Source organism: Podarcis erhardii, assembly GCF_964252035.2.
Source record: "Podarcis erhardii genome assembly, chromosome: 18".
NCBI lineage: Eukaryota > Metazoa > Chordata > Lepidosauria > Squamata > Lacertidae > Podarcis > Podarcis erhardii.
In genome coordinates this window covers 9,583,034-9,607,988 of record NC_138516.1, presented here as the reverse complement: position 1 = coordinate 9,607,988, position 24,955 = coordinate 9,583,034, and the positions used below count along the sequence as shown (strand labels likewise).

The 24,955-nt window shown below is 50.5% G+C and overlaps 1 protein-coding gene across 1 annotated transcript; it reads right to left on the bottom strand.

Moving 5' to 3' along the window:
- Nucleotides 1-899: 899 nt before the first annotated feature.
- On the bottom strand, nt 900-24,126 carry CILP2 (cartilage intermediate layer protein 2). Its single transcript, XM_081846038.1, has 9 exons — nt 23,524-24,126; nt 19,637-19,723; nt 17,799-18,062; nt 16,718-16,909; nt 10,448-10,606; nt 7,522-7,836; nt 6,613-6,721; nt 4,927-5,084; nt 900-3,814 (listed from the first exon to the last, which is right to left on the bottom strand). Exons 1-9 carry the CDS (start codon nt 23,585-23,587, stop codon nt 1,422-1,424), a joined length of 3,741 nt encoding a protein of 1,246 aa, XP_081702164.1. The 5' UTR covers nt 23,588-24,126; the 3' UTR covers nt 900-1,421.
- Nucleotides 24,127-24,955: the final 829 nt, after the last annotated feature.

The window sequence follows — 24,955 nt, the reverse complement described above, 5'->3', positions numbered from 1 at the left end:
CAAAGCACAACATTGCTCTTCCGCTGCAAGCGAATGAGGCGACGACAAGGCTTTCAAGTTTGTTTGCGACATGTTAACATCGAGGGAAGTCGGAGGAGGAGGAAAGCAACTGAGGAGAGGCTAGGTATGTCTGCCCTTTTCTTTGACGGGGTTCCCGCTTCATTCGGTTTATGTAGGGGTGATTCTTTCCAATGTGGCATGTATTCAGCTGGCTAAAGCCAACGCCATTAGGCCTGGGGCGATTTAGTCGAAGGAAACAATGAATTGGGTGGCGGTTATGCCAATCTGAATCAACCATGTATCGTGCTCTATGTACACTGTGTGAATACAGTGGTACCTCAGGTTACATACGCTTCAGGTTACATACGCTTCGGGTCACAGACTCCGCTAACCCAGAAATAGTACCTCGGGTTAAGAACTTTGCTTCAGGATGAGAACAGAAATCGTGCTCCGGCGGCGCTGCGGCAGCAGGAGGCCCCATTAGCTAAAGTGCTGCTTCAGGTTAAGAACAGTTTCAAGTTTTAAAGAAATTTAAGAAGAAATTTAAGATTTATCTACAAAAATATTGTGATTTAGACGAATGTTAATAAGGATGCTTGGTTATAAACAATTGGCCATCACTAAATTGGATCGGAAATTGACGATAAATGAGATTAAGAGAAACAAAAATTTGTCGGAGAATTGTTACACTATATTGAATTGAGTGGTTATAAATTTGCAAATAAGATGATAATTTGCTTGAAAAAATTTATTAACGATGTAAGTGGGAGCGGGAGACGTGAGGAAGTCCAAAGAAGTTATGAAATTTTGTTAAAACAAAGCAATGCTGTTTATTATCTTTGTATTTCTTTTATAAAAAACCCTAATAAATATTTTATAAAAAAAAAGAAAAAAAGAACAGTTTCAAGTTAAGAACAGACCTCCGGAACGAATTAAGTACTTAACCCGAGGTACCACTGTAATGAACTGAACCTGCTGCCTATATTTTGGGACCCTCTGTGGGGGGGTGTGGCTTTCTATCCATGGGGCGTGGCTTTCCTTGTGGGCGTGGCTATCCTCGCGTGTGCAATTAGAGGCGCTCCTTGGGGGTGTGGCTATTCCTGGGGAGTAGCCACGACTATGGCACTCACCTTGGGACCAGGGATATGGGGGGCAATCAAAATGAGCCCCTTGCCCTTCACAATTTACCACTACACTCTTGGGGAAGACCACAGGCAGGGTGTGGGTTAAGGAATTGACACTGGGGATTAACGGCAGGCGTGAGGCCAGGAGATTGTGTTTATCTTTCTTGGTTTTGAGGCATCAATCTGGAGGGAGGCAGGACAAAGCTTTCCTCATGGATACACCTCCTCACTCAGCTTGAGAGAGATGAGGAACGGGCCAGTTTCATGTGAAGACGGCCCATCAGTTCTCTTCCTTGCTCACTGTCCGGTCTGTGAAGCACCCACCCTCCTCCTGCGGCTGGGGGTCCGACGGGCCTGCGCCGCAAACATGGTCCGAAACCCTGCCGGGTACGCCACCACCTGAGAAGCTCCTCGCAGCTGTTCGTTTTCCCCCATTTCACGCCGGATCTCAGTCAGCGTCTGGGCGGGGGCTTCAAGCAGACGCTGGAAGAAGCTCTTACGCCCCACCGGCCGTTCCTGGCAGTAGAAGGTGACCGCCGTACCCCGGTCAGATCTCATCTCCCGCGAGAACCCATCCGAGGTGCCGTCAAAGCAGCGGCCGATGGCAATTTCCTTGGCCAGGCGCGGGTTCTGGTCGGTCACGGTGTAGATGCCGTAGTTGTGCCCCAGAGGGTCCACAGGAGCCAGCATGGCGAAGGCCGAGGTATCGTTGTTTTCCACGACAGGTGGATGGCGGCCGAGGTACTCCCTCAGGTAGCTGTTGACCGCCGTACGACGGCAGCTCCCCTGTGGGATGACGGACACCAAAGTCCTGTCGACAAGTCCCTGGTCAAACAGCATTCCGCTGCACTTGAACTCGACACAAGCAGCTGATGTGTTATACGTCTCGAGGTCCCGGACGCTCTGAGAGTCCCGCAGGCCGTAAAGTTGCCCCCGAATCCTGGGGTGACTGCCCCCCACGTTTCGAGACCGGACCATGTATTGTTGAGGCCCGTTGATCTTCACCTTGATGTAGCAAGCCCGGAACTCTTGAGGGTTGGGCCACCAGGAGAGGTAATCTCCGGTCCACGACGTCAAATCGCTCTCCTTAAACGGCACCACGTTGTACTCATACTTGTCCACTTCCACCCGGTAGAAGCGGAAGTGGTTGGCTGTGACGGGCGCCTGGTCGCAATCCCTCAGGCTCCGGTAAGGGTAGATGGGACCGTTGGTCTCGTCGATGTTGTTCTGGTTGGGCTTGGCGAGATTGATCTTGAAGGCCGTCTTCTTGAGGGCTGGGTCCTCATGGTCGGATCGCCGGTAGCCCAGCTTGTTGAGGTACGGCTGAGAAACACCCACGGCGCGAGGGTCGAGCTTCGGGCTGGAAGCCACGGCCTCCAGCTCCTCCCCGCCCATCGTGGCAGTGACGTAGGCAGTGTAGGCATCGGCCTGCTGGCCGTCACAGAAGGCAGGAAGGCACGCACCGTTGCGACCTGTCACCACGCTGTCAAAGCGGCCCCAGGCCTGAGGGTTGGACGGAAAGCCAGGCCGGGGCTCAAGGTTCACTAGAGTGACCACCACTCCTTCCAGTTGTTCATTGGGGTTGAGCTTTTCGTTGATGTAGGCTCGGACCTTGACGAAGCAGCGGCGATTCTCTGGTACGTCCAGGTTGAACAGCCGCCTCTCACGAATTTCCAGGTTGCCAATCAGGAAGGCCCTCTCCTCGCGTTTGCGGCGCCCTGCCGCGGCCCGCTTAAAGGAGGCCTCCTCTTCCCACAGGCCTGTCACGGGGTTGAGGGACCAGAGCTTCATTTTCTGGATGTGCCCCGGCATCTTGATGAGCTCGGCGTCCATCTTGACCTCCACGCTCCTGGCCTCTAATCCCTGGTTGCTGCCCTCTTCCCAGAAGTCCATGGAAAACATGCCGTAAGTCCGGAGAGGGGAGAGGTCACCGTCGGCGTTGATGAAATTCAAGTCGCTGGAGGCGGCGTTCACGGTGGCAAAGTCCCGTGGATCCACGAAGGTGACGCTGGCCCGTACAGTCCCGTTGTACGGTAGCCCGTCGGGCCTGAAGAAAGATCCCGAGGGGATGACAATCTCCCCGATAGGGTCCTCTCCAGCTACTTCTCCAAGCTGGATGACGTTGGTCTCCAAGGCTTGCAAGTCAACCGGCTCCTTCCTCCTTAACAGCTTGACGTCCTGGTAGACGGCTCCACCACGCTGGTCAAATGGGAAGACCTTGACGGCCTCGACAAATTTCTGCGTCCGGTCCACAAACTTCACCACCAGCCTCTCCGTGTCCGGTGGAACCTCGATGGTGAAGGTGCCCTTGTAACCAGTGAAGCCAATCTTCTCGGCACCCAGGTAGATCTCACCGAAGCGCAGAGGTTCGCCATCGTCCGCCGCCGAAGCCTTGCCACGGACCAGTACCTTGGGCTGGGTGCACGAGCTGCAGCCGCACTCCGCAACCACCTTGATGGGGAGGACATACCCGATGCAGCGAATCTCCCGCACTTCCATGCGGCGCGTGCCGCAGCAGTGCTGTGTGGCATCCCGGCACTGCAGTCCGTCGGCAAGGCTGCCAGCACAGCGGGCATTGGGGCACTGGCCGACGTTGTAGAACTGGGAGCCCGTCTCCTCTTGGAAACACTCGTCGGGGAGTTTGATGAGGTATTCTTCTGGCTCGGCAGTGCAGGCTGGGACGCCTGGGTCTGAAACGATAGGAGAGGACCAAAACAATGTTAGTGGTTTCAGAACTCATAGGGTTAAGGAGTTCTGGATGACGTCTGTCCATTCCTGACGCGTGACTCAGAAGGAGGGAGGAGTTGTTCCTCACTGCCTGTTTGTCTCTGAAGGAGACGGCAGCCATGAACGCTAGCAGCCCAGGGAGAATCTGAGAAGTGATGTTTTTGTTTTACTGCTTGAATAAACACTGTTAAATAAACACACTAATGCCTGGGTGTGTTTGCATCATCTAAATCACCGGGAAGCGACAGGTCTGCTGTGTTTACTCTGCATTTCGTGGCGGAACGAAGGATCGGCGCAGCTAGAGGGAAACGTGCCGGACTGGAGATCGTTGTAAGCTGGGGCTAATTGGGGTCGTAAACCAATTAGCTACGCCAATTATTCAACAAACAAGAGATCTGTTAGCAGCTGGTAGAGCTGGTTTGTGGCTCAAGAACAGGGCTAGGCGATACCTGGTTTCCAAGCTTGTGATATATCACCAGCTAAACATCGCGAGGGACGCGGGTGGTGCTGTGGGTTAAACCACAGAGCCTAGGGCTTGCCAATCAGAAGGCTGGCGGTTCGAATCCCCACAACGGGGTGAGCTCCCGTTGCTCAATCCCTGCTCCTGCCAACCTAGCAGTTCGAAAGCACGTCAAAGTGCAAGTAGATAAATAGGTACCGCTCCGGCGGGAAGGTAAACGGCATTTCCGTGCGCTGCTCTGGTTCACCAGAAGCGGCTTAGTCCTGCTGGCCACATGACCCGGAAGCTGTACGCCGGCTCCCTCGGCCAGTAAAGCGAGATGAGCACCGCAACCCCAGAGTCGGCCATGACTGGACCTAATGGTCAGGGGTCCCTTTACCTTTACCTAAACATTGTGATATACCGATATACAGTGATACCTCGGAAATCGAATTTAATCCGTTGCAGAAGGCCGTCCGACTTCCAAAACGTTCGGAAACCAAAGCGTGGCTTCTGATTGGCTGCAGGAAGCTCCTGCAGCCAATCAGGATCTCCGTCGGACGTTCGGGTTCCAAAGAATCAAGCCTGAATCTCACCCAGCCCGAGTTTTGCCTCGGAGCAGGAACCTGAGCTCACCTATCACAGCCAACTGGGCCACGGAGGACTTGACGGAGCCGAGGTCATTGCTGGCTTTGCAGTGGTATGAGCCAGCCTGATTTGGCCGCAGGCCCCTCAGCACTAAGCTGCTGTCATATCTGTGCACCTTGCGGTCCAGGAGGGTCCCGTTGTGATACCTGGAGGAAGAGAGGAAATGGGGAAGGGGGAGGTCAGAGGCCGACTGAGCGATCAGGGCTGCAAACTGACAGTAAGCTCCTTTCCCTCTGGCTGGCTGTCGGCTCTTGTGAGCTTGGAAGCTTTCTGATGCTCCCCGATCATAGCTGGCAACTTACAGATTTGAAAAGAAGGGGCCAGCAGCCTCGAAAATAAGGGGTCAGCAGCCAAAATAAGGGATTTTCAGAGTGCTGGTATGTTCGACTTCTGAGCCCCTCCGAGCCAAAGGCAGAAAGCCCAGCCAGCAGCCAAACGAAGCCTCAAGTGGTGGTTCCCACAGCGCAGCAACCCGGCAAAGGGGACGCAGCAAGGAAAACCACCGTCACCTCTCCGCTGGGAAGCGCTGAGCAAAGGCGAGTCCCCAGGCAACGCGGCTGATTTGATCGGCACAAGGCATGCAAGCTCCACCCCCCAGTCGTTCTCAGACTCCTGATTGGGTGAGCAACACAGGCAAGCAACACAGTTGGAGCCTCCCTCCTCCCTGGCCGGCAGGGAGGGAGGGAGGGAGAGGAGCTGCTTCCTTTGAAACCCGGGAAATTGAAGGGACATCATCAATAAGGGACAGCAGCGGGACATGGCGCTGGGATAAGGGACTTTCCCACCAAATAAGGGACGCTTGACAGCTATGGCCCCGATGAGTGAAGACAGATGCAACGAAGACAGATGCAACGAAGACAGATGCATTGAGGACAGATGTAATAAGGGTGAAAATGGGGTGGAGGGGAAGTTTAAACAATCCCACTTCTTCCGGTTTATAGAGGTAACTTGAATTTCGTACCTCACCAGCAGCCTTTGGTTAATATTTTGGGGTCTAATCTCATAGTCTGGGCATTACTATTTCTGCAGCAGCATCCTGGAGTGGCTGGGGAAACCCAGCCAGATGGGCATGGTATAAATAATAAATTATTATTATATTATCATTCACTAGAGCCGCCCAATCAGAACAGGCCCCCTCTCCCTGTTGAACTTCTGCCTGAAGACCTTTTTTTTATTATTCCAGCAAGAATTTTAATTGATGCTTGATTTGATCGTTTTGACTGGATTCATCTCTTTTTGTGCAATGAAATCAGCCCTGGGTGCTCACTGGAAGGACAGATCCTGAAGCTGAGGCTCCAAGACTTTGGCCACCTCAGGGAAGACTCCCTGGAAAAGACCCTGATGTTGGGAAAGATGGAGGGCACAGGGAGAAGGGGACGACGGAGGACGAGATGGTGGGACAGTGTTCTCGAAGCGACCAGCATGAGTCTGACCAAACTGCGGGAGGCAGTGGAAGACAGGAGTTCCTGGCGTGCTCTGGTCCAGGGGGTCACAAAGAGGCAGACACGACTAAACGACTAAACAACAACAACAATCTTTCTAAGCAGCGCAGAGGCTATTGCAGCTAAGCGGCGTATAAATTGTTTGATATGAGAAAGAGAGAGAGTGTGTTTTGGAAAGGAGCCCCTCTTCCTCCTCCTTCCACAACAACGGGCCCCGATCCCAGCCACTCACCAGTAATACTTCATTGGCTCCGGAACACCCTGGGCTTTGCAGCAAAACCGTACGCTTTGTCCAACTGTCCTCACTTTCTCTTCTGGATGGGAAACCATGTAAGGTTTTTCTGCCGGGAATGGACGGGGGGGGGGGGGAGAGAGAGTAGTAGTATAAAATCAGGATAAATAAATACATAAATGACCTGTTTTTTTAAAAAAGGTGCTCCTTTGAAGGTGACCCGGAAACTGCAACTAATCCAGAATGCGGCAGCCAGACTGGGGACTGGGAGCGGCCGCCGAGACCATATAACACCAGTCCTGAAAGACCTACATTGGCTCCCAGGACGTTTCCGAGCACAATTCAAAGAGTTGGTGCTGACCTTCAAAGCCCTAAATGGACCAGTAGACCCAAAGGAGCGTCTCCACCCCCATCGTCCAGCCCAGACACTGAGGTCCAGCGCCGAGGGCCTTCTGGCGGTTCCCTCCCTGCGAGAAGCAAAGCTACAGGGAACCAGGCAGAGGGCCTTCTCGGTGGTGGCGCCCGCCCTGTGGAACGCCCTCCCGTCAGATGTCAAGGAAATAAACAACTGTCGGACTTTTGGAAGACATCTGAAGGCAGCCCTCTTTAGGGAAGCTTTTAATGTTTGGTGTTTTATCGTGTTTTTAGTATTCTGTTGGGAGACGATGTCAGGTTCCTATTGGAAGACCGGACAAACGTGAGAACATTAGCAGTGGCGAGGTTTTTATCGGTGGTTGCAAGAACCAATGATCCCTGTCTTTTGAACAAAATGCTTGTTTAACCTGGTGGTAGGCTGTATGAATTGTGCATTGCTTTGCAACGATTTGTTGGGTCTCTGGACCGTAATAGAGAATGATGATGATGATTATTATCTCAATGCGGCTAAAGAATCGGAGTCCGCCCTGTTACCTAGTCGATGGAGCACTATGTCCACCACAGATGTCCGAGAGCTGTTGGCGATCGTCGGGGCAGTGCCTTGGGCAAACCTCTCGAGCTTTGCGCTGACGTTGGCCCCGCTCCCTGCGCAGATACCTCGGACGGTGAACTGGCCGCGCCGGTTGCTCTTGGCCAGCAGGGCCAGGGGCCGGTCCTGGAGAAAGATCTGGGCGCCGGCGAGGGCCATGGCCTTTGCACTCCGTACGGTGCCCAGGACGGTGTGATTGGGGCAGGTGCAGCTGGTACAGTCCTTGCTGGGGATGCCCACATCACAGCTGAGCTGGCAAGCTGGAAACACAGAGCCACACAATTGTAGAGTTAGGAGGGACCACTTGTGGGGTGCCTCAGGGTTTTGTCCTCTCCCCTATGCTTTTCAACATCTACATGCAGCCTCTGGGAGAGATCATCAGGGGGTTTGGGCTGGGTGTTCACCAGTATGCGGATGATACCCAGCTCTACCTCTCTTTTAAATCAGAACCAGTGAAGGTCTGGAGACGGTTGGAGGATGGATGACGGCTAACAGATTGAGGTTGAATCCTGACAAGACAGAAGTACTGTTTTTGGGGGACAGGAGGCAGGCAGGTGTGGGGGACTCTCTGGTCCTGAATGGGGCAACTGGGCCCCTGAAGGACCAGGTGAGCAGCCTGGGAGCCATTTTGGACTCACAGCTGTCCATGGAGGCACAGGTCAGTTCTGTGTCCAGGGCAGCTCCATCTGGTACGCAGGATGAGACCCTCCCTGCAGACTGTCTGGCCAGAGTGGTGCATGCTCTGGTTATCTCCTGCTTGGGCTACTGCAATGCGCTCTACGTGGGGCTACCTTTGAAGGTGACCCAGAAACTACAACTAATCCAGAACGCGGCAGCTAGACTGGTGACTGGGAGTGCCCGCCGAGACCACATAACACCAGTCCTGAAAGACCTACATTGGCTCCCTGTACGTTTCCAGGCACAATTCAAAGTGTTGGTGCTGACCTTGAAAGCCCTAAACGGCCTCAGTCCAGTATCCCTGAAGGAGCATCTCCACCCCCATCGTTCTGCCCGGACACTGAGGTCCAGCTCCGAGGACCTTCTGGTGGTTCCCTCACTGCGAGAAGCCAAGTTACAGGGAACCAGGCAGAGGGCCTTCTCGGTGGTGGCGCCCTCCCTGTGGAACGCCCTCCCATCAGATGTGAAGGAAATAAGCAACTATGTGACTTTTAGAAGACATCTGAAGGCAGCCCTGTTTAGGGAAGCTTTTAATGCTTGATGTATTACAGTATTTTAATATTTTTTTGGAAGTCGCCCAGAGTGGCTGGGGAAGCCCAGCCAGATGGGCGGGGTATAAATATTATTATTATTATTATTATTATTATTATTATTATTATTCCAACCCCCTGCAAGGAGGGAAATCCCAACTAAAGAATTCCCCTTTGCAGGGAGCGAAGGGTACATGTGAGGGGCCTGACGGATGGGAAAACTGAGAATGGGAAGATTTGCCTCTCCATCTTAATTTCACATTTCCATATCTGCTTGGATTTTTTTTAAAAAATAGAAAAGTCCACATGAAAATCCCTTAGTGTTTTAGTGCAAATTTTGCCTGATAATACACATCTTTTGCATGCAGTTTTACTTATTATATACTTTTTTTTTTTTTTTTTGCAAAGCAGCTGTTCCTTCTATGGTGCACTTCTGTGCGATGTTTCTATGAATATATATATTTTTTCCTGTATACCCTTCCCTCCGGCGTCTGCATTTTGGTGCATGTTGCTTGGATAGAGAACTGCGCTGTGATGTTTACTGGTGTGAGTGTGCACTCGTGAGTAGAGGAAGGAAGGAAGGAAGGGGAAGAGGGAGGGACAGCGAATTAAAGGAACAGAGGAATGATAGAAATAAGTGAGTGAGTGAGTGAGTGAGTGGTGAGTCAGAGGGAAGTAAGTAAGTGATGGTGGAAGGAAGGAAGGAAGGAAGGAAGGAGGAGGTGATGGCAGAAGAAAGAAAGAGAAATAAAATAAGTAATGGAAGGAGGTAAGTGATGGCAAAAGTAAGTAAGTAAGCGATGGATGGAAGGAAGGAGGCCGGTGATGGCGCAAGGAAGGAAGGAAGGAAGGAAGGAAGGAAGGAAATAAGTAATGGAAGGAGGCAAGTGATGGCAAAAGTAAGTAAATAAGCGATGGATGGAAGGAGGCAAGTGATGGCAGAAGAAAGAAAGAAAGAAAGAAAGAGAAAGAAAATAAGTGATGGAAGGAGGCAAGTGATGGCAGAAGGAAGGAAGGAAGAAAGAAAGAAAGAGAAAGAAAATAAGTGATGGAAGGAGGCAAGCAATGGCAAAAGGAAGGAGGGAAGGAAGGAAGGAAGGAAGGAAGGAAGGAAGGAAGGAAGGATAAGTAATGGAAGGTGGCAAGTGATGGCAAAAGTAAGTAAATAAGCGATGGATGGAAGGAGGCAAGTGATGGCAGAAGAAAGAAAGAAAGAGAAAGAAAATAAGTGATGGAAGGAGGCAAGTGATGGCAGAAGGAAGGAAGGAAGGAAGGAGGGAAGGAAGGAAGGAAGGAAGGAAGGAAGGAGGAGGTGATGGCAGAAGAAAGAAAGAGAAATAAAATAAGTAATGGAAGGAGGCAAGTGATGGCAAAAGTAAGTAAACAAGTGATGGACGGAAGGAGGCAAGTAATGGCAGAAGAAGTGACGGTGGATGGCAGGAGGCCAGTCACCAAAGATCTGAAGGAAGTGATGGTGTATGTAATGTCATTAGGTAGGCAGGTAAGTGATGGTAGAAGAAATGGAGGGGGTGATGGGTGGGTGGAAGGGAGGGAGGGAGGGAGGGAAAAGCAGAGGGGGAGGATAAGGGCAGGTGCTAGGATGGGGATACCTGGGCAGGTGCAGAGAAACTTTGCCAGGGGAGCAAAGAGAGAGGTTTGGTACCTGGACAGGGTGACAGCGAACATTTCTGCACCTCCGAGGGACGGCCGGGGCAGCGGACGAGTTTGGACTTCGGGCAGCTCCGCCGACGGACCCTCTTCCCTCCGCCGCCGCAGGTTTTTGAGCAGGGGCTCCAGGCCCCCCAGCTGCTCCAATGGGGCTCTGTGGGGGCGGAAGACGCAGGATTAGAACCCGCTTCCGTGCAAAAAAAGAGGCACGCTAAAGGGGATTTTATTGAGAGTGAAAGAGGAGAGCGCAAAAAATGGTCTGAAGCTCAACATCAAAGAAACGAAGATCACGGCCACTGGGCCCATCACCTCCTGGCAAACAGAAGCAGTGGCGTAGCATGGGGGGTGCAGGGGGGCCGGCCACACCGGGCGCAACATCTGGGGGGGGCGCGCTCGCCGCCTCCGAAGTCCCCGAAGAGCCTCGGGCGCAGGCTGTAGCAGAGCCCCATGTCTCGCGGAACCGACGAGCTGTGTGTGCGTCCGGGCTGAAGGCGTCCGGCAGGCAGCGGCTCTCAGCACTTGCTGCGGTCCCTGTGCATCAGGGCCGCGGAGGGCACGCCAGGCAGCCCCTCCTCACAGCCCCACCGCTGCCGCTGCCAGGCCATGTTGCATTTTCCTCGCCTCTCTGCCCTCCTCCTCCGGGCAAGCGGCGTCGTTTGGGCGGCAGTGGCAACTCGCCTCAGATCACCTGACACGGACCCGCCGCCGCCGTGGCTACCTTACCGTAAATACCCCAGCCCAGGCAGCAGCAAGAAGAAGCTGGCAGCGGCGGCAGGTTAGGGGTTAGGGGCGCAAATTACTTGCCTTGCCCCAGGTTAGGGGGCGCAAATTACTTGCCTTGCCCCGGGTGCTGACAACCCACGCTACACCGCTGAACAGAAGGGGAAATGGAGAAATGGAGGCAGTGAGAGATTTTACTTTCTTGGGCTCCATGATCACTGCAGATGTTGACAGCAGCCACGAAATTAAAAGATGCCTGCTTCTTGGGAGAAAAGCAATGACAAACCTAGACAGTGTCTCAAAAAGCAGAGACATCACCTTGCCAACAAAGGTCTGTATAGTTCAAGCTCTGGTTTTCCCAGTAGTGATGTATGGAGGTGAGAGCTGGACCATCAAGAAGGCTGATCGCCAAAGAATGGATGCTTTTGAATTCTGGTGCTGAAGGAGACTCTTGAGAGTCCCATGGACTGCAAGAAGATCAAACCTCTCCATTCGGAAGGAAATCAGCCCTGAGTGCTCACTGGAAGGACAGATCCTGAAGCTGAGGCTCCAAGACTTTGGCCACCTCAGGAGAAGAGAAGACTCCCTGGAAAAGACCCTGATGCTGGGAAAGATGGAAGGCGCAAGGAGAAGGGGACGACAGAGGACGAGATGGTGGGACAGTGTTCTCGAAGCTGCCAGCATGAGTCTGACCAAACTGTGGGAGGCAGTGGAAGACAGGAGGGCCTGGCGTGCTCTGGTCCAGGGGGCCACGAAGAGGCGGACACCACTAAACGACTCAACAACAACAACAAAAAGGGGATTTCACACGTCTGATTGGCCTCGATCCGATATACGCCTCCTCGGGAGTTGCTGACCCGGGATTGCAGCTGACGTTCGTCCTACTCAGAGGAGACTCATTGACATGAGTGGATGCTGTGATATGATGATGATGGGGGGGGGTGTTTGTGTGAATATGATGACTGGTCTTTGGGTGTTAATTTCCTACACACAAAAATCAGTCTCAAAGTGATTTACAGCAAAGGAAACAGGAACGCTTTGTATTGGGAGCTTTTTGTGGGCAGAGGGGAAAGACTATCAGGGATAAGAAAACGTATTTACACGCAACTCAAAAAGAAGAGTGAAATAATTAAATTGCTATAAGGCCACTTGTTTTTGTTTGATATAATTTTATCTGTATGCAGGAGGAGCTGAGCGATGAGGAATTTACTAAAAGAAGAAGAAAAGGGTATTAATCCAAGATAAATTTGTAAAATAAGCAGCTTGTGTAAGGGGAAACGATGGAAATATCTTGAGTGGGAAGCCAAGTTTTTCTTTGGGGGGGGGAATTGTATTAAATTAGTTTTAATTTGGAGTGGATGTGTTATAAATTCGGAAAAGGAGTTACGGGGAAAAAGGAACGCCTTTGAAAACCAAACGCTGCAATGCAATTTCCTAATAACATAACAAAGCGATGACGCGATAGCGGATATAACGGATGAAAGGACAGCCGCGTTGACAACATCCAATGGAAAAATGATTGTGCTGGAGGTTACGGGACTGAATCTGCCAGCAACAAGCGATGAGAGGCAGCGTGGTGCAGTGGTTTCAGCATCAGCCTAACCCAGGGCCGGATTTCGGTTTGATGAGGCCCTCAGCTCCTGAAGGTAATGGGGTCCTTTCCATGTCCAGCTGTCCTTTGCCAACAACAAATGGTTGCTGTTTTTCGTGTTGAATATATGCTATATGGTAATTGATGGACCTAAGAGGTATCTCACGCCATTTGCCCATGTGGCCATGCAACCAGTCCATGCAGAATGTAGGCACCCTATATATAGAAAGGAGCAAACTAGTGATATTTTAGGGAGCAGGCGGGGCCCGTGACTGACATCCGTGATGGCCAAACTTGGCCCTCCAGCTGTTTTGGGACTACAACTCCCATCATCCCTAGCTAACAGGAGCAGTGGTCAGGGGTGATGGGAATTGTAGTCCCAAAACAGCTGGAGGGCGAAGTTTGGCCACCACTGACTTACACCCTAGGGGCCTACACAACACAAAACACTATATATAGAAAGGAGCAAACCAGTGAAATTTTAGGGAGTAGGCAGGGCCCATGAGTTACATCCTGGGAGCCTACACAACACAAAACACTGTTGCTGTATGCAGGTTTTATTTTATTTGGTTATTTGTCTTATATTTTGGAAGTGTACATCCAGCTTTTTTCCCTTTAATTTTTTTGGGGGCCCCCAAGAGAGCAGGACCCTAAGCTAGAGCTTGTTTAAAGGTAAAGGGACCCCTGACCGTTAGGTCCAGTTGTGGCCGACTCTGGGGTTGCAGTGCTCATCTTGTTGTATTGGCCGAGGGAGCCGGCGTACAGCTTCCGGGTCATGTGGCCAGCAGGACTAAGCCACTTCTGGCGAACCAGAGCAGCACATGGAAACGCCATTTACCTTCCCACCGGAGCGGTACCTATTTATCTTCTTGCACTTTGACGTGCTTTTGAACTGCTAGGTGGGCAGGAGCAGGGACCGAGCAACGGGAGCTCACCCTGTCGTGGGGATTCAAACCGCCGACCTTCTGATCGGCAAGTCCTAGGCTCAGTGGTTTAACCCACAGTGCCAACCGCGTCCCTTAGAGCTTGTTTAGCTTATATGTAAATCCGGCACTGGCCAAACTACCCCACCAGGGGCAGGGGAAGTATCATGTGTGCAGAGAAGAGGGCGGCAAATCTCTGGCCTGCAGTCAGAATCAGGCCCAAACCTTTGGTCCAGGTCCCCGCCAGTCGCCCGAGACATCAGCTGGTTTTGCTGCAGATTATTTAGCTGATATTGCAGTGGGTCAGACTGGATGACCCCCCCAGGATGGAGGACCCCCTTCAAGCTTTTAAATTCCTGCTCTCACACCAGAGCGCATGGCACGGACCCGTCTCGCGCCTCTGCTATTTCCATCACGAAACCTCAGGGGAAAACATTCGGCTGCCGTTTTGGAGGAGCTTGAGAGGGAAGAATTGCAGAGGGCTTGCCAGCCCTCAGCCAGAAACCAAGAGAAAAAGAGTATTTGTAGAGGCTGCCCTCCTTTTTCCAGGCAAAACAAGGAGGAAAAGGAGATCGGATGACTCTCCCGTCTCAGCAAGAATGTTCAAAGCACGACTCAGAAAGTACTTGGCATCTCGCGTTGGCGGGAGTGAGGTTCATTAAAAAAACAACTCTTGTCTATAAAAAACAACAACAGGCCCTTTTGGAGACCAACTACAGCATTCCTGAAATTTTTCTTTGGTGAGGGGCTGACCCCATTGGGAAGAGGGGGACAGACAAACCTATGTCTCCGTTTCCCAAACAATTGCCTCCCCTGTTCCTTGGACTTTTGCAAATTCCAAAAGGAGGTGGTGCAGAACATCTGAGTGTCCCTATTTTCCCGGATTGACAGAAGCTGTCCCGGCTTGGTCCCAATTTTCCTTAGGATGTCCCTATTGCCACAGGAGAAACGTTGGAAGGGATGGAATAGGACGTCCCTATTTTCAGGGGAGAAACGTTGGAGGGGATGGAATAGGACGTCCCTATTTTCAGGGGAGAAACGTTGGAGGGGATGGAATAGGACGTCCCTATTTTCAGGGGAGAAACGATGGAGGGGATGGAATGGGACGTCCCTATTTTCAGGGGAGAAACGTTGGAGGGGATGGAATAGGACGTCCCTATTCTCAGGGGAGAAACATTGGAGGGGATGGAAGAGGACGTCCCTATTTTCAGGGGAGAAACGTTGGAGGGGATGGAATAGGACGTCCCTATTTTCAGGGGAGAAACGTTGGAGGGGATGGAATAGGACGTCCCTATTTTCACGGGAGAAACGTTGGAGGGGATGGAATAGGACGTCCCTATTCTCAGGGGAGAAACATTGGAGGGGATGGAAGAGGACGTCCCTATTTTCAGGGGAGAAACGTTGGAGGGGATGGAATAGGACGTCCCTATTCTCAGGGGAGAAACATTGGAGGGGATGGAAGAGGACGTCCCTATTCTCAGGGGAGAAACATTGGAGGGGATGGAATAGGACGTCCCTATTTTCAGGGGAGAAACGTTGGAGGGGATGGATTAGGACGTCCCTATTTTCAGGGGAGAAACGTTGGAGGGGATGGAAGAGGACGTCCCTATTTTCAGGGGAGAAACGTTGGAGGGGATGGAATAGGACGTCCCTATTCTCAGGGGAGAAACATTGGAGGGGATGGAAGAGGACGTCCCTATTTTCAGGGGAGAAACGTTGGAGGGGATGGAATAGGACGTCCCTATTCTCAGGGGAGAAACATTGGAGGGGATGGAAGAGGACGTCCCTATTCTCAGGGGAGAAACATTGGAGGGGATGGAAGAGGACGTCCCTATTCTCAGGGGAGAAACATTGGAGGGGATGGAAGAGGACGTCCCTATTCTCAGGGGAGAAACATTGGAGGGGATGGAATAGGACGTCCCTATTTTCGGGGGAGAAACGTTGGAGGGGATGGAATAAGACGTCCCTATTTTCAGGGGAGAAACGTTGGAGGGGATGGATTAGGACGTCCCTATTTTCAGGGGAGAAACGTTGGAGGGGATGGAAGAGGACGTCCCTATTTTCAGGGGAGAAACGTTGGAGGGGATGGAATAGGACGTCCCTATTCTCAGGGGAGAAACATTGGAGGGGATGGAAGAGGACGTCCCTATTTTCAGGGGAGAAACGTTGGAGGGGATGGAATAGGACGTCCCTATTCTCAGGGGAGAAACATTGGAGGGGATGGAAGAGGACGTCCCTATTTTCAGGGGAGAAACGTTGGAGGGGATGGAATAGGACGTCCCTATTTTCAGGGGAGAAACGTCGGAGGGGATGGAATAGGACGTCCCTATTTTCAGGGGAGAAACGTTGGAGGGGATGGAATAGGACGTCCCTATTTTCAGGGGAGAAACGTTGGAGGGGATGGATTAGGACGTCCCTATTTTCAGGGGAGAAACGTTGGAGGGGATGGAATAGGACGTCCCTATTTTCAGGGGAGAAACGTTGGAGGGGATGGAATAGGACGTCCCTATTCTCAGGGGAGAAACATTGGAGGGGATGGAAGAGGACGTCCCTATTTTCAGGGGAGAAACGTTGGAGGGGATGGAATAGGACGTCCCTATTTTCAGGGGAGAAACGTTGGAGGGGATGGAATAGGACGTCCCTATTCTCAGGGGAGAAACATTGGAGGGGATGGAAGAGGACGTCCCTATTTTCAGGGGAGAAACGTTGGAGGGGATGGAATAGGACGTCCCTATTTTCAGGGGAGAAATGTTGGAGGGGATGGAATAGGTCGTCCCTATTTTCAGGGGAGAAACGGTGGAGGGGATGGAATAGGACGTCTCTATTTTCAGGGGAGAAACGTTGGAGGGTATAGGATGCCCCTATTTTCATTGGAGAAATGTTGGAGGGTGTGGTAGATAGGCAAGGACCAAAGGCAAGGAGTTAAGAGAATGAAGCTTGGGGCAGGAGCCTAGCTGCTTTGGGGGCAGAACGCCCACAACAAACGCGGCCCAGCCCAGCGGCACCCAACCCCAGGATTCGCACTCGTTACCTCGGCAAGGTTCATTGCTGCACGCCCGACGTTCGGCAGATTTCCCCGGGCACTTGGTCAGCCTCCCCAGGGCCGGAGGAGAGCTGTTCAAGCAAGTCCGGTGCCTGGACTGGACGCCGTTCGTGCCGCAAGCCGTCCTTGAACAGGAGCTCCAGGAAGACCACGCTGACCACCCCAACCAGTCCGTGGGATCTTTCGAAGCGATGTGAAGCCAGGAAGGGGAGAGAAGAAGGCAGAAAGGATATTTAGCATGGGGAAAACATCTTTAAAACGCAATTGCTTTTTTAAAAAATGGAGTTAGGGATCCCAAATTCAGCCCAGGTCTCTCTATCCGGCTGTAGGAACAATCTCCAGGCAAAAAAAAAAAAAACCTTCCTGAAGTCTCAAGTTGGAGGGTTTGATTCCCCAGGTAGTATGTTTAATTTTTATTTTTTATTATGAAGAAACTGAGAAAGAAGTCTGCAAGCGTCAGCCCTGCGGGATCCAGGTGCAAATTACGACATGCATTCTCTGGAGATGTCTCGCACTCTCTGAGCATCCTTGTTTTACAGGATTTACAGAAGCCGTCCCAGTTTCTGATGCGATCCCGGAATTTTGACCGCACTTTTCCTTGGGACGTCCCTATTTTGAGGGGAGAAATGTTGGGGGGAAGGAATAGGACGTCCCTATTTTGAGGGGAGAAAAGTTGGAGGGGATGGATTAAGAAGTCCCTATTTTCAAGGGAGAAACATTGGAGGGGATGGAATAGGATGTCCCTATTTTTACAAGAGAAACTTTGGAGGGGATGGAATAGGAAGTCCTGATTTTCAGGGGAGAAATGTTGGAGGGGATGGAATAGGATGTCCCTATTTTCAGGGGAGAAACGTTGGAGGGGATGCTGTCTGCCCTTCCCTCCTCCCTCTCCCAATTAAGCTCCGTCTCCAGGGCTCAGTGAAAGGCGGGAGAACAAGACCTGGTCTGGTGTCCAGAGGAGCCTCGTGATGCCATTAAGCATGACACATTCCTTCTGTCGCCAGGATGTCACTGTGATTGACAGGTGAGTGGTCCTGCCTGCAAGGGCCGGCCACCTTAGCGCTCTCACCTGGGGGGCAGAGGAACCGGACGTGGTAGTTGGAACAGGTCTTGCCCCCGGGCTGCTCCTGGTTGTGGCACCGGAAGCCTTCTTGGGGGCTGGAGTGAACCACCTCCGAAACTTCTTCCGGCAGCTCCCATTCGGTGGTCCGGGCCTGGATGGCGGTGGGCTGGGCGCAGACGCGATCCGGGTAATAGAAGCGGATGGCTTCCAGGGTCTCAAAATCGCCTTCGCCTCCCGGGTGGTCCACGTTGAACCACGAGGTCCACTCACCTGCAAAGGAGAGCTGGGGTTTAGAAGAGGCCGGTGCCCCTACTTCTGAGCTGTGGGGGCCTCCTCCATCTCACACCCCCCCCCCCCGGTGCTGGATTTATGTACAGTGGTGAGGAGGAATTAAAGAACCTTTTAATGAGGGTGAAAGAGGAGAGCGCAAAATACGGTCTGAAGCTCAACATCAAAAAAACGAAGATCATGGCCACTGGTCCCATCACCTCCTGGCAAATAGAAGGGGAAGAAATGGAGGCAGTGAGAGATTTGACTTTCCTGGGCTCCATGAAAACTGCAGATGGTGACAGCAGCCACGAAATTAAAAGACGCCTGCTTCTTGGGAGGAAAGCAATGACAAACCTAGACAGCGTCTCAAAAAGCAGAGACATCACCTTGCCAACAAAGGTCCGTATAGTTCAAGCTATGGTTTTCCCAGTAGTGATGTAAGGAAGTGAGAGCTGGACCACAAAGAAGGCTGATTGCTGAAGAATGGATGCTTTTGAATTCTGGTGCTGGAGGAGACTCTTGAGAGTCCCATGGACTGCAAGAAGATCAAACCTCTCCATTCGGAAGGAAATCAGCCCTGAGTGCTCACTGGAAGGACAGATCCTGAAGCTGAGGCTCCAAGACTTTGGCCACCTCATGAGAAGAGAAGACTCCTTGGAAAAGACCCTGATGTTGGGAAAGATGGAGGGCACAAGGAGAAGGGGATGACGGAGGACGAGATGGTGGGACAGTGTTCTCGAAGCTACCAGCATGAGTTTGACCAAACTGCAGGAGGCAGTGGAAGACAGGAGGGCCTGGCGTGCTCTGGTCCAGGGGGTCACGAAGAGTCGGACATGACTAAACGACTAAACAACAACAAGGCTGTGTAGTTTAACCCACAGCGCCACCCACGTCCCAAGTATCTGGGTAGGCTTGTCTAAACCGCAATGGTTTTAGCAGGCACCAAAAAAGGAGACGACGAAGTCACCCTCCTGTCGTCAAGAGGCAGGTAGTTCCAATGTCTAGGCTCTGAGAAAGGTGGAACGGGCATCCTGGGGCAACTGTAGCAGTGGGAAGTGAGCTGGAAAATGCATCAGATTAAACCAAATTTAAGGATATGGGTGGCGCTGTGGGTTAAACCACAGAGCCTAGGACTTGCCGATCAGAAGGTCAGCGGTTCGAATCCCCGCGATGGACGGGGTGAGCTCCCGTTGCTCGGTCCCTGTTCCTGCCAACCTAGCAGTTCGAAAGCACATCAAAGTGCAAGTAGATAAATAGGTGCCGCTCTGGTGGGAAGGGAAACGGCGTTTCCGTGCGCTGCTCTGTTTCGCCAGAAGCGGCTTAGTCCTGCTGGCCACATGACCCGGAAGCTGTACGCCTGCTCCCTCGGCCCGTAAAGCGAGATGAGCGCCTCAACCCCAGAGTCGGCCACGACTGGACCTAATGGTCAGGGGTCCCTTTACCCCTTTAAGGAGGAATTAGGTGCAACAGCGAGACAGAACAGTCTGTTTGTTTCTTGCAAAATCTTCTCCGGCCTTCCCCCCCCCCCACAACCCTCGTAGATAAATCAGTATTTCCAGGACAAAATGACCTACCAACCATTCCCGCGTCAAAACTCGAACGGGCGCTCTCTCTCTTCTTCTGATCCTTGGCTGGGCGCGATTCGTTCTTCGCCGGTGGATCTGTTGGGAAATGTGCAACAGCCCATTCAAAGAGACCTGTGGAACTGCAAGGCTTGTGCCCACGATGATGTATGTTTTCGTCATTCCCGTTTAAGAGTACAGTGATACCTTGGTTTTGAAACGCCTTGGTTCTGAAATGCCTTGGTTCTGAAACGCCTTGGTTCTCAAACACCTTGGTTCTCAAACGCTGAAAACCCAGACGTTTTGCTGAATTTTCGTATGTGCTGTAAGCTGCCCAGAGTGGCTGGGGAGACCCAGCCAGATGGGTGGGGTATAAATTATCATTATTATTATTATTAACGGTCAGTGAAAATTTTTTCTTCCTCCCGCCTAACATCTGATTTAGTGGACATCTGTTGAAGCTGTATGTGGGGAATAATTATTATTATTATTAACGGTCAGAGAAAATGTTTTCTTCCTCCCGCCTAACATCTGAATTTGTGGACATCCATTGAAGCTGTATGTGTGTAATTATTATTATTATTATTATTATTATTATTATTATTATTATTACCCCACCCATCTGACTGGGATCAAATCAGAAACCGGATGGCTTCTATAAATCTGGGACTGTCCCTATAAAATCAGGACAGGCTGGGATGGTCTGGGATGGCAGTAAAGAACAGTAGTATATATTAAATTCCTCCCATTTTTTCTGTTTCGCCCCAGGATGTTTTCGACTGCATGTTTTTGGAAAGCTAAAAAAAAAAGGAGAAAAGAGGTGGAATATATATCCTGCACGGAGTCTTTCCTTTTAGCAGATCAACATGATCAGGCGACAGCAAAAACTGCAAGGTTTTTAGCAGGGGCGATTAGAATAAGATCTATTATTTGGTTATAGATGCAAAACACGCTCCTCCCCCAAAAATGTGTTTTCTATAGTTTTTTACCTCTATCTTCAGTATGTTTTTATTGCTATGGCTAGTGGCTGATGCAAATCAAGATTCTTATCCTCTTCTATATTCCCAGAGGAGACGGAAGGAATAATTCAGAATATTTCCAGCACTGGGCATTGGCCAGACTCAGATCAGAAGGAAATTGCGCCGATATCGGAACGGAAATGCCGATTTAAACTTTGAAGGCAAAGCTGTCTGCGTGATTGAGATTTGTGCCGGGAGCAAACACACAAACGGACCCATTTCCCCTCCCTGCAAAGTAGAGGGCGTGAGACTCTTAATCTAAGGGTCGTGGGTTTGAGTTAGCCCCACTTTGGGCAATAGATCCCTGCATTGCAGGGGGGTTGGACTAAATGACCCTCATGCTCCCTTCCAACTATTCTATGATTTAAACCCTTTTTTAAGAAGAGCCGGCTGGGTTGAAGGCTCTCATCGCCACTTCCAGTGGCAAGGAGTTCTGCCGATCCACAAAGTCCTTCCAACAGCCTGCGAGGAAGTTATTGCCCAAGGATTTCATCAGGTGACCCCAGTATTATGGGGAGGCAGAGAACTCCCCTTCCTCCTCAGTTTATTCATATATTATTATTATTATTATTATTATTATTATTATTATTATTATGCAGGAGGTTAGAATAAATGACATTTTGGGCCTCTTTTAGCATTTGGGTCTAGTCTGAGTTGGTTAGAGCAATGTTTCTCAGCCATATGGCCCCCACAGACACCCAGATATTCCACGGGGGCCACAGGCGAAATTATATAACTATAAAAAATTATCAGTAAAGTTTCTATTTACAAGCAAAATAGCTACCTTTCTGCTGGTAGGACGGGGGGGGGGGGAGGAAACGAGGTCAGAAAGGGGGCCAGGGCCGGGAAAAGGCCGAGAAACACTGGGTTAAGGCACGGTTAATGCCAAGGTGGCAGGTTTGAATCCTGCATGCGACAAAACTCAAAGATGGTATGATGAAGTTCTGTGATAATTCCCTGCCCTTTGCCCTGAGGTCCCGGGGCTGGTTATACAGCAATTAAACACAATGTGTGTGTGTGTGTGTGTGTGTGTGTAATTACATAGATGAAAGATAGATAGATAGATAGAGAGAGAGAGAGAGAGAGAGAGAGATGATAGATAGAGAGAGAGAGATGAGAGAGAGAGAGAGAGAGAGAGGGAGGGAGGGAGGGAGGGAGGGAGGGAGGGAGGGAGAGAGAGGGATGATAGATATAGATACATGATAGATAGATAGATAGATAGATAGATAGATAGATAGATAGATGATAGAGATATAGATGATGATAGATAGATAGATAGATAGATAGATAGATAGATAGATAGATAGATAGATAGATAGATAGATGATTGATAGATATAGATAAAGATAGATGATGGATGTAGATAGATAGATAGAGATAGATGATAGATAGAGATAGAGATAGATGATAGATAGATAGAGATAGAGAGATAGATAGAAAGAGACACACACAGAGAGAGATATATATAGATTATTACTTATTAAATTTATATACTGTCCTATACCTGGGGGGCGGTCCTCAGGGAGGTTCACAGAACAAAATCAAGATATAACCCCCCCCCAAAAAAATACATAATAAGAATTAAACAACAACAACCCAATAGCTCCCCCCCCACAAAATACACATTTTAAAAGGGCGTAGGGTGTAAAAAGTTCAGCACATCTTACGACCGCAGAAATAAGGAGGGTTCTAAAAGAAAAAGAAAAAGTCTTCACTTCCGTGAATTTCAGGGAGAGACCATGATTTCACAGCTCAGACGCAACATTCACACATTTCCCTTAGTATTTTGGTCCCTTTTTGGGTGAATTTTTGTGTGTAGCTGTGCCTTGTAGCTGTTGGAGTTCGGAGTGGGGGCTCGAAAATTATCTGCCCCCCTTTGTATGGAAATTTTCCTCCCCAAAGTCTGCTTCAAATCCAATCTTTTCTGGATTTGTTTAAGGAAGTTTTTAACGTTTGATATTCTATCATGCTTTTAATATTCTGTCAGGAGCAGATTATTATTATTATTATTATTATTATTAATCATCCCCCTTGTCAGGTCTTAAGATTCAGTTTGCTCCGTCTCTTCACAAAGGTGTAACTTTCACCCTCTTGAATCGCACAAAATTTGCACACTACCCCCCCCCCCCAAAAGACACACACAATTTCTGCAAGCAATTTTGCACAACGGGGGGGAAAAATTCCACAAGGAATTTCCCCCCATTATAAGGAGCTGAATCGAATGGTAGCCCTACTCAGAGTAGACCCATCGGAAAGAACAGACACAGCCTGTGGATTTTAACAGGTTGGATTGAATGGGCTGTAACTCAAATGTACAGCCGTTTTCACAAAAAATATACTCTTCCCCCTGCCCGCACCCCCCCCAAAATAAAATAAAAGAGGGAATTTCCCAGATCGCATTTCTATTTTTTGGGGGGTGCCTCATAATATAATTTTGGATCCGGGAGACTAAATACGCCCCTTTCTCTTTTATCAGTAAGTAACTTGTATTTATATTTATATAAATGTATATATTTATATTTATATAGGGGACGCAGGTGGGCGCTGTGGGTTAAACCTCAGAGCCTAGGACTTGCCGATCAGAAGGTCGGCAGTCAACTCATATTTAATATGGGACCTCTTACCCTGCCATATAAATTTGAATAAATCTCTTCCCCATTTGTCAAACCATCCAATTATAGGAATCATCCTGGAATTCAAAGTGGGGCAGATTTGGAGGGACTTTTCGTCTTTGCGGGTCTGAGAACCTGACACGTTTCGCCTCTGCCCCTATTTTCTGCCACCTCATTCCTGCTCCGAAATGGGGTCAGGCTTGATGTCCTCCAGGGTGGCCCTGCGATTCGACGGCTGGAAACTGGAAGGGAAAGAAAAGGCGTTTACCTTGAGCCGCCACGCAGCCGAAAAGCACCAAGCAGAGGAAAACCTCCACCTTCCGGCCCTCCATCTCTCTGGCCTCGGGTTCGAATTCCTCGCACGCTTGGTTTCTTTTTCCCCCTCCTCCTCCCAGGTTGGGACACACAGGAGACTCAGAGATCCAGTGTTGTCCTTCCTCTCAGGTCGCTTTGAAACTGGAGCTGCGTTGGAAAAAGCAAGTCTTTATAGGAGCCCGTTTCTCTCTCTCCTGTTGGCTCAGAGGCCTTTTTGGACAGCGAAGTCTTGACCGAGGGAAATAAGAGAAACGGGGGAATCTGGTCGAGTCGGGCAGAGCTGGAAGATTATCAGCAGAGCTTTCTTTCTTTCAAAAAAATATATAAATATTTTATTTTATTGTTGTTGGTTTTGGGAAGCCTTCCACAGTAGCCTTTGCTGGTTTAGGCTGCTAAAATTGGACGGGGTTCGGGAAGAATGAGAAGAGGCAGTAAAACCAGAAATGAGCTCATGTGGTCCTCGTTCCAGAGGTTTCATTATAGATGTGTTCTTTTGAAGCCAGCGGTTCGTCGCTGTTTATTACAGACCACTGTTTTTAACACGGGCTGAGTTTTTATTACGATTCTTTGCAGCCAGCCATGAAACGCCTTCCTAAGAAATCTGCAAAGGGGCCTCGTTGGAAAGGCAGTGTGATTATTATCACAATAATATTATAATGATTTATTATTTATACCCCGCCAATCCGGCCGGGTTTTCCCGGCCGCTCTGGGCGGCTCCCAACAAAATATTAAAAGCACGATAAAACGTCAAACGTTAAAAGCGTCCCTAAACAGGGCTGCCTTCAGATGTCTTCTAAAAGTCAGGTAGTTGTTTATTTCCTTGACACCTGATGGGAGGGCGCCACCACCGAGAAGGCCTCTGCCTGGTTCCCTGTAACCTTGCTTCTCACAGGGAGGGAACCACCAGAAGGCCCTTGGGAGATGGACCCAGGTGTCCGGGCTGGACGATGGGGGTGGAGACGCTCCTTCAGGGATACTGGACTGAGGCCGTTTAGGGCTTTCAAGGTCAGCACCAACACTTTGAATTGTGCTCGGAAACATACTGGGAGCCAATGTAGGTCTTTCAAGACCGGTGTTATGTGGTCCCGGCGGCCGCCCCCAGTCACCAGTCTAGCTGCCACATTCTGGATTAGTTGCAGTTTCTGGGTCACCTTCCAAGGGAGCCCCACATAGAGCGCATGGCAGTAGTCCAAGCGAGAGATAACCAGAGCATACACCATTCTGGCCAGACAGTCCGCAGGCAGGGAGGGTCTCATCCTGCGTACCAGATGGAGCTGCCCTGGACACAGAACTGACCTGCGCCTCCATGGACAGCTGTGAGTCCAAAATGACTGAGTCCCATATGGTCTCAGCAGCTGCTCCCAGTCACCAGTCTAGCTGCCGCA

What these genes read in the sequence shown, in the direction of transcription:
- CILP2 (XM_081846038.1), bottom strand. Translation starts at nt 23,587, where the DNA reads ATGGAGGGCCGGAAGGTGGAGGTTTTCCTCTGCTTGGTGCTTTTCGGC. An exon ending in CGGCTGCGTGGCGGCTCAAG is followed by an intron (nt 19,724 to 23,523) that starts GTAAACGCCTTT and finishes ATTTCCCAACAG; the next exon opens with ATCCACCGGCGAAGAACGAA. An exon ending in TTTTGACGCGGGAATGGTTG is followed by an intron (nt 18,063 to 19,636) that starts GTAGGTCATTTT and finishes TCTCCTTTGCAG; the next exon opens with GTGAGTGGACCTCGTGGTTC.